General features: G+C 39.8%; 1 protein-coding gene across 2 annotated transcripts in view; it reads left to right on the forward strand.

Annotated features, from left to right (window-relative positions):
- The window catches only part of ELOVL2 (ELOVL fatty acid elongase 2), an 84,447-nt gene that overhangs the window by 69,437 nt on the left and 4,975 nt on the right, over window positions 1-10,035 (forward strand). The window contains exon 8 of one of the 2 annotated variants that reach the window (XM_059724433.1): window positions 1,697-1,825. In XM_059724433.1, the coding sequence (XP_059580416.1) occupies window positions 1,697-1,825 (129 nt within the window). Of the gene's footprint in view, window positions 1-1,696; window positions 4,599-10,035 lie in introns of those variants that run through there. The other variant, XM_006277463.4, reaches the window with a different exon arrangement.

Consider the following 10,035-nt stretch of genomic DNA (forward strand, 5'->3'; position numbering starts at 1 on the left):
TCCAGTAATGAAACAATCTCAAGATCAGGAAAATGTTATTCCCCTTCCCATTAAAGACCCGATTTTACAGTTTTCCAAGCAGTTCCTATGAGTTTAAGAGATTTCTCACTGTATCTGCTCAATGAGCACTGAGCAGAAGTTTTGAGTGATACTAATTTTTTTCTTGGGGTTTTTTTTGTTTTTTGTTTTTGTTTTTTTGGGTTTTTTTTAAGGCATAATAGGAAATATCATCCAAGTGTGTATGCAAACAAATATGTGCTTTTCCCAATAACTCTATATATTGATCCAGGGTATAACATGCCAATAAGGTAGAACTTCAGTACTATTTCAGACAACTCAATAGCTTTTTTTTTTTTTTTTAAATAGAAGTAAATAGCAGCAATTGATTTTGAGAGCTTTACATGAAAAGATTAGGCAAGAAAAGTTGAAGATTAACACAGTGGTATCTGATCTTGCTGTGGCTAGTGCTGAGACTTATTTATTGAGAAGTGATCTCATGCTGATGCAGATAGATGCTCAGTCAGACATCCCTGCACATTTCCCTGTATCTGACCATTAATGGCTAATTTTTTTTTTTTTTTTTTTTTTTTTTTTATTTACCAAGCTGGAAGAATGGTCAGTGAGACCTTTGGAGACACCACAAGTATTTTAAATATAGTCATATATTGGTGCATATTCTTTGAGTCAAATACTCTGGGGTTAGGGGGCTGGAGAACAGAACAAAGAGAAAAGAACCTACATCAGTTTTCAATATTTTAGAGATGAGAAATTTTGCATATAGCTACCTAATAAAATAATTTAATTAAAATAATTCAACAGGCATTTGTGGGTTTCATACAAAAGAACAAATAATCAGGTGTAATTTCTATTTATTAAGTATGTACCTGAAGTAGGAAGAGGTAAAAATGACCTACCTGTCATTTCTAACTTCTAAAATTCAGTCTTACACACTTAAGTATCAGCTCTACAAATGGAGCTTACAACCTTCTGACACTTTCTTTTTCAAAAGAAGAGAGGGTGGGAAGGCTTAAATGAAAGACAGAAAGACTGGTAATGAAGATCAAAGTTAACTGCGTACAATGATGGATATAGAATTCAGACAGTGCAAGGAGTTCAAAGAAACCAGACCAAACAGGAGCGACTGAAAGTGTCACCAGCACTGGTTCTACTCAGTACTTGTACTTCACACCTGATGCAGTACCATGATGGTCTTCATAAAATTAATTTTATTTTTTTCTACAGTGTTATGTGCGCATCAGCTCAGGGTTCTTGAATATGAGCACTTCACAAACCATGATTAAAATGAACCAGATCAATAGCTTGGTGATATAGGTACTTGAATTCCAGAGACCTGGTGCTGGCAGAAACATCTGATGTTACTTTGAGTAGTCTCTTTGCATCTCAGTTCCTCACCTAGACGAGGATCATAGCTTTTCCTCGGACAGCATAACTTAAATCTTTAGTGGAGAATGTTTCTTATGGCTGCCTGGTGCCTAGCACAACAGGCCTTTTATATTATTCATCCTATTGTAAATGGAATCACTCCCCTTATCTCATTTACCTCTAGGAAACAGCCAAAATATTAACCTAGTCAAACTTTTACAATGACCTTTAAGCAGCATATTCATACAGGTGTGTAGGTATAAGAGAAAAATATAGTTCTACTAAATGATCCAAAATGTATTTACTTTTATAGACATATCAGAAAGCACCTTCAAGAACTGACATGAAGGAGGTCCCATCTGTGACAGAACTCAAGAATGGTTTCCATAAAGACTACTTGGCTAGAGCCAACGGACTTCTGACCAATAAGAAAGCACAATAAGTATAACAACTCAATATTACATCATAGTATTCCTTTCAGTTTTGCTAAAAAGAGACAAGAGACTGAGTTATGAGACACCACTTTAGTGTAAACCCTGACTCAGTTTGGTTACCTGTAACAGTTCTTTGTAGCAGACATTTTATTCATGTATTGTGGATTAGGTTTTTAACAATGTGTAGCTTAAATTCTTTGACCGAGATCAACTTCAAAATGATACAAAATGATTTAAGGTCGATCACTCAGATCGAAAATGCAAAAGGAAAAAATTCCACAATCTGAAATGCTGACACAAAAAAAATGCCTTACAAAGTATTTCATTGGGAAATCCAGACAGTGGTTCTGTTTCAATGGTAGCCTTCAAAAGTTAAGGCTCTGTTCAGACTAAAAAAAGATTAGAACATCCTACAGGAAAGCAAGGCACTGGAACAAGTACTTTGTATTCCACAAATTTCTCTCATAGGCATCTGGGTACTTAAGTCAGTTTTTAACTATTTCAGCAGAGATCACCTGCAGAAACTCAGCAGGATAGCCATCCCACACCAACACATCTACCCACTAATCACAGCCCTGCTTGGTCTACTCATAGCAACTGCCGACACACACCAGGCCTTCAAATGCTATTCTTAAGATTCCCAGAAAAACAGATTTGCCTTCCTTAAGTCACCAAGGTGTTTTCAGCTCTGAAAATTAACAGTTAATTGCAGCATAAATTACTACTGCAGTAAATGTACAACTTCAGCATGCCCAGGTAGAGCAAAAGGTGTGTGGTGTCTCTATGCACGTGGGACCCAATCCAAAGCTTTCATGGGATTGGATAAAGATTCCTGCCTCTTTGGCCACACATCAGCTAGGATCATGTCTATACTGCAAAATTACAGTGCCCTCTAACCCACTGCACCACATGCTAGCTGGTAAACCAGTAGTTTGAGCATGCTGCTGCCTGGCAAGGCAACTTTGCAGTATAGACCCACTTTAGGATCTAAAAGGTGTTGTGTTACATGGTGTAAACTAGCTCAATCCAATTTGCCTTGTTAACACCTTGTCTTGAACCCATTCTAGTTACCATTCAAGACACTTGAAGGAAACTTTATGCTTCAACAGATTGAAAAATCCATAAAACAGGCTGCAACAGATGACATACAGTGTCTTAAACCAGGCAGTTGAAATGAAGTGTGTATGTATACACACACCTCCAGACTCTGGTTTAATCCCATGAAAAATGGGATTGCTTTCCAACTCTTCAATGAGCTAGTTTTTGATAAGTTTATTTTTGCTTGTATTTTACTGTAGTGGAGTGGGGAGGGAGGGGGACTCTGAACTCAGTGTGTATGAGGAGCTGTAGTCAATCCTTTGGACTGACATTACTTTGTAGTTCTCTCCAGTTCATACTGCAAAACCCAGGATATGGTCTGACACAGAGATTAAGTAAGAGTATGTTAAATATGGGTGAAAATTCAGAAGGAGCTTGCAGGTGTAGATTTGGTATGAGAAATGCTGCTGGAAGTGGTGGGCACAGGAAAAAAAAAAAGCGCTTATCAACTGATAAAGAAGGGGGTTGCAAAGGCAACTAAACTGAAATGCTGAGTTGTTAGACTTTTGAACTAGTGCCAAGACAGCCCTTGACACCAAAGCAGAGAAGGGAAATGGTTGTCACTGGGCTCCTAGAGCATGTCAAGAGATGTGCAATTGTAGCATTTCCAAGCTGGCATTAAGTTTAGCTTGCATGGGAATAGGGTAGAAGAGACATGGCAGCACAAGCTTCACCATATGCAAGCAAGTCGAGTACAAACCAGCCCAGAGAACCTGGCTACTTATGCAGGCAAACAGCCCATGACAAAAGTCCGTGCTGCCACGTTTACCCTATCATTGCTACTGGCCAAACTCAAACTAGAACAAGGACTTAAGGCAATATCTTTTATTGGACTGCATAGTTAGAAGAGACATAGAAAAGCTTTTGGGTACCATTGTACCCTGTAGGTCTCAGAGACAGTGGTATCTGAAAGCTTGTCTATGTTCCTCCCAACTGTACAGTTGATCCAGTAAAAAAAAAGATATCATCACAAACATTTTTGCCCCTCCCATTTTTTCTGGATCATTATGGTTACAGCATCACCCCAACACTATCACAGCTAGAACAAGAATGCTTTTCCATGCTAAAAAATAACATCTTCATTCTGCTCCATAGAGCCCCTCTGAGGCACCAGAGAGAGCACTCCATTTATTCTCATGCCATCAGAAGAAAGATTCGAGTAGGGAGATGAGATTATTAATTAGAAAATCTTGGAAGTTACTCTAAGAAACAGATCATGAGAGTTGGGGTACCAAAGAGGCTTTGTGGCCAAACAAGGGATCCTGAGTTTAGTCTGAATGAAAGCCATAACCCTGTATGTGCAAAGGATGTGAGAAAGCATCTTCCTGACCACACATCTGACAGGTAGTGTGGAAAGCATCAGCATCCCAAGGCTTAAAGCTTTATCGTGAAAGCCAAACTCAGACATCCGAGGATCATGTTGGCAAAGCCAAAATTACACACGCGCACACAAATAAACAAACCACAAAAAACCCAAAAAACTTGCCTTACTTGAAATGCTCTAAGGGCTGTTCAACAAGTGTCACTCTACAGATCTAAATCATCTGGCAGACTGGAATCAGGTATGTTAAAACCTATCTTAAGGTCTTCAAAATGCTGCAACTTTGAAAAAAATAGAAGAGGCATCAACTTTTTAAAATTGATCTTCCTGTAACAATTTAAATAAACAAATTTTACAAATCACTTTTCTTGTGGCATTTGAGGCCTACTTATATATATTTTTAAAAGAATTGGAGAATATTTTCAGAGACTAGCACAGAGAAAGGTGATGGGAGATTCCCGTACCAGCAAAAGTTTTCATGCAGCTGACATTTATGTTCCTACCCTTTTTACCAGTTTCCCAAAGAAAGCTACCATTCAAAATTATGAAAAGAAGAGTGGAGTCCTCAGTCCATTTTCAACATGATGCACACACAAATGCATGTTTCAATTCCAGCCCCTGGAAAAGGGTTTTCAATTAAATGCACACTGGGATAGGCCCTCCTGTAGTTTTTCTTTATTATTAGCCTGCATTTCCACCTAGGTTGTTTATTTTCTTCATTAATTCCTGCTGTTTTGCCTTTCCTAGCCCTCTCATGTTTTATGGGCACAAGATAGAGATGGTTGGGCATCCACTAGCATGGCTGCTACAACAAGTTAACAAATAGCTCTGAGATGGTCATGGAGAGTTTTAGTATTGTACAGGAGATAGTGCAACTCTGAAAACCAATTCATACTGTTCAAACTAATTTTAAAATTGCCTGTTCAAAGAAATGAGGGGAAGTGTATGTGGAAGTTTTTTTCAGATTCAAACTCCAAATCTCACTCTTTGGTCTCATTTGAACTAAAGGAATCCAAAAGCATATCCTGGTACCTGCCAAAGGTTTGAGAGTTAACTGTGGAATAAGATTATACAGTATGATGATGCAAGGGTTAATAGGATTCACACAGCTTGATCTTCCCCATGGACATGCACTTCCCATCAGGGAGCACTGCAAGCTTTCCCTTTCAGTTGGAGGGAGTTGGATAGAAGGAACTGGTTGTGAAATACTTCAATGTAGTATCCCTTGTGGCAAATACAAGTAGAAATTTTGTTTCAAAACAGGTGGAGAAATTAGAGTGCATCTAACTTAATGGAAATCGTGGACAGTGTTCTCTCAATCCCTCTTATTGTAGCTGTTCACTTCCGAATACAAAATAAAAATTGACCACCCCTAGGTTTGGTCACAAAGGAAAAATCTTTTCAGAAAGCTGTGTACCAAAGAGAAAGAGTTAGAGACCCCAAATTTAGATATCAAGCAGATAATTCATACCAACAGCCCAGAGCACACAGAGGTACTGAGCACCCATCAGGATCAAGTCCATTGCAGAAATGCCAACAGGCTTAATTACAGAAGCTCTAAATATTATGATGATCTCTTAGACTCAGTTACAGTGGGAAGCAGAGAGATCCTGGACTGCCATGAACTCAATCCTGTGATCCAAATTCATCAAGAGGCTGTTTTTGCTAGCAACCATACACCGACTTCACAAAAAAAAAAAAAAAAAAATTAAAATGTGTATTAAGCAAATTGTATTGTGAACAGCTACAAATGTACTGTACTTTCATATGCTAAAAGTAGTTATAGATAGCAGTGATATACTGCAGAAGTATCATCCTATGAAAACATTCAGTCCCTCTTTTGCATTCTTTTTTCCATTTCTGGAAGATACAGGTACTATTTTTAAAGTTCTCCAGCTCTTACCAACTGAGAATGAACTCTGACAAGGCCAAAAATAGGCTTACTCCCAAAGGGCAGAGCAGCAGCAAAGCAGTTTGTGGTGACAAACAATCTAAGAAAGCTTATACACACCTTCCTCCACAGTCTTCTTCATTGGGAGTCCCCTTGGGACGTAGACTGTCCCAACAGTCTACACATGGCAGCGATTCTCAACCGGAGTGCTCCAGCACTGTGGGGTACCTTGAGATCCTTTAAGTGTGTCATCCCACCATGCTTCTCTCTCTAGGAGACTGTGTACAGCAGCAGCAGGAGGGGGCTCCTTGCTGCAGCCTGGTCTGACAGAAGGGACCACCATGCAGCTGCTGTTGTTGGCCCTTCTCAGAACCCAAGACCAGTAATGCCACCACCATGGACAGGTTAGAGCAAGTGCTGTTCCTGCTCCTGTCCCTCCTGGAGAACGAGGAGCACACCCTGGGTTTCCATACATGGAAGCAAAAAGTTGTGGGGTGGAAGTACCTCTCCCTATGTGAGAGAAAGGAGAGGGCTCCCCTCTGCCTGTATTCAGAGTGCTACTCAGAACCATTACAGAAGGGTGCCTTGAGTCAAAAAGGGCGCATCTACACGTCTCCCTACGGCAACATAGTGATGCACTGTCACTGTATGGGCATGCTACAGTGGCATAGCGATCACATGGGTCTGCGCTTGATCACCAGCTAGTATAGCATGCTGCTATGGTGATTTAGCTGGGAAAAAATTTACCCGTGCATAGCATACATGGTGCAATAACAGCCTGTACTGTGCCATGCTTTAGTGCTTCCAAAAGCAGGTAAAAAAGCACAGCGCATGGCAACATTACCATACAGCAATGTGTAGACATGCTCAAAATGCTGTTAACTACTGACATAGGCTTTTTGCAAACTGCCCTTCTTGTGAAGTAGAAGTGCAATAGTGCATGATCAAGGCCCTTTTGTCCTTCTTATAGAGTATTTGGGTCTAAAAAAGGTGTTTTATGTTCTCTTTATTTTCTGACATACATCTGCTATAAGAGATTCATCTTATTTCTGAGGAGAGTAGATATTACAGAAGGGTGGGACCTAAAAACTACAAACACGTTACTGGGCAAAAAGTCTCCATATTGGATAGCCTAGATCTGGTTCCTTGAAGAAAATCCAAAAAGCCAGAAGTGAACAAAATGCATCTACCTGTATGTAGAGTCTGAAATCATTCTTGTCTACCAACAAGACACAGCTAAAGCCCCTCTACATGTGCAGGTAAAGGCATAATGGGATCCAATGCATAATCCACACAATTGTGCCTCTTGCCATGCCACACATGGAGGGGGGGTGGGGAGTGGGGCAGAGATCAATAAAATAGATAGCCCTTCAGCAATGCTCCAGCCCCAGAGGTTTCCCACACCACATGGCCCTAAGACTCATGGTAGCTATGACCCCTAGGGCCTGGGGGTTTTACGCCAAGTATGGTGCACTCCAGCCATTCAGAGCCCTGTCAGCACATGTGCAAATTAAAGCTCAATAGTAACTTTATACTAATGTATAAAGTCAGTATACATTTTTAGGCCTAACTTTATAGCTGCTTGGAGCTTTTTTTTTTTTTTAATCATGTGATAGCTACTTTGCATTCGTAGCTGGTCTCCAGTTAATTGCACAATACCTGCAACATTTAGAGGGGGCCCAAGTAAAAAAAACAAACAAAAAAAACCCAACCTCTGCTTTTTGTAATGCTGCTGAAAGCTCTTGTAAAAGGGAGGCTGAAACATGGTCTGACACATGCAACTGGGCTACATTTATTCCTAACATGAGATAATGCACCCAACCCAAAGCACTTCTTGCACTGCAGTTCAAAATGCTGCATTACCAATTTGAATCCTATCAGGTAAACCATGTGATACCAGAGCCATGAAAAGGTTGCATCTACAAGTTAGTCCCTGCATTTTTCCACTATAGGCAGTTTTATTAGCATGTCTGAAAAGATTCAGTATTCCTGTAACATATTAAACAAGGCTGGGATTTTCTGTTTGACCCAAATCTTGTAAGAAGTAAGAATGTACATGTGCTGTCTTAGACACTCCCCATTAAAATTCATTAGGGCCAGAAAGGATGCAGTGTCCAATTACAGTATTTATGAGGCGACAAGAACTAGACTGCACAGCTAATTAACATCCCAGTTTATGTTGTACAGATCTGTAGCTCTGCAGACACTTTAGTCATCAGAGAACCTCAAATTCCCCATGCTGCCAGATTGCAAGTCTTGTTGATTTTAAGGTGCCTTTTTTTTTTTTTTTTTTTTTTTTAATTGCAACAAGTGTTGAAAGGACCAATGCACACATTTAACTGAGGTTTAGACAGCACTAAAAAAAAAAATCCAGTCATTGTCCCTTGATTCTTGCCATGATTCTAAGCTCCCTGTGCAGATTCTACCTATCTATGAATTCATACTTGAAATTAAAACAGAGGCGGGTGCAAAGGTAACAGGGGGCAGGGAAGGGAAGGGAAGGCAGAGGACACAGCCCAGAGAGAACCAGCAAACTTTTGAATGTCAGCCCCTCTAGGGAGATTAGACTGTTATTCTTAAACAGTCATGTAGCAGTTGAAATATTATATCTAATATTAGCATTAAAAGCTCAACAGCCACATTTATTAACGTCTAGGAATCAAGGCGGCAAGGACCGGCTTCCTTAAAATCAGATTTGCACTCTCAAGTGTACCTCCCTATAACGTCGTGTTGGCCCTGTACTGAAGGCAAAATGGCAAAAAATTTAGGATGGGGAAGTGTTGAGGGAAGATGGCCCATCAAGACATTAGCAAATCATATACATGCATGTTTCTCTTTCCAGAAAGAAGAGCTCTTGGAATATAGTACTGTTAGAATGCAATGGTATTTAGTTCCACTGTAGCCTTCCAAGTTTCACTACAAAATTTATACATTATGTGGACAATAAACACAGTTTGTAAAATTATTTACATTCATAGATGGCCTGCATCAAAACAACGAGGCATCAGCTACAAGCCTTAAGAGGAGGAAAGAAAAAATGGCAAAACTAAAACCATGTTAAAAACAAAACCAAACTAAAGTACATTTGCTGCTTCTGCTATTTCCAGCCATAAAACATGCCCCCTTTCAGACTATATCATGCAGCTACTATTTACTAGGTACCTAGACACAAAACATGGATGTTTTGCATAATGCTACATCCATCATAGAAAACCACACCAAGATCTGGTTCAAGGAGGACACAAGAAGTCAGTTAAGGGTATACATGAGACAAGATTTTTAACTAATTGGTATCAACTGGCCATTGCAATGAATTTGTATGTTGAATTACATTTCATGTTTCAGTCAGGCTGACGGGGACCAATATATTTTTCTCATAGCTTTGTATCTCCCAAATACTTTTTTTTTTTTTTTGGTTTGGAAATCAAGTATTCTACCTGCGCTAAAGAGGTAGAAATGGATAAAGCACTGAGTGGATACCTACCACCTGCCATGGCAGATAGCTCAGTAAGGGGGAAAAAAAAGTGCTCAGGAGGGCTGCCAGAGTCAGTTAGCTACCTGCCAAGTAGGAAATGTCACTCTGACCCAGTCATGGCACTGTGCTGTGAGCAAGTCAATTTGAGGAGCCACAGAAACTTTGGAACCGTCTAGAACGCAAACTTTCACCTTGTATGTGGCACCACCAAATGGGTCCAGGGAGATTTTCCAGGGACAGGCCAGGCAGATCAAAGATTAATTAAATATTTTTTACATAAAAGGAAAAAGGTCTAGGAGGAATGAAGAGAAGGATATTGCCTTTTTTCTTTTCCCTTTAGTTTAGAGAAACTGAAGCAAAGTAATTTGCTTTGAATTGAATTTGCTTTTGATGGAGGAACAGAGTCACTTAAACTGAGCCAAGGCCACGTGGC

This window comes from Alligator mississippiensis, chromosome 3 (assembly GCF_030867095.1).
Source record: "Alligator mississippiensis isolate rAllMis1 chromosome 3, rAllMis1, whole genome shotgun sequence".
In the NCBI taxonomy this organism is placed as follows: domain Eukaryota; kingdom Metazoa; phylum Chordata; order Crocodylia; family Alligatoridae; genus Alligator; species Alligator mississippiensis.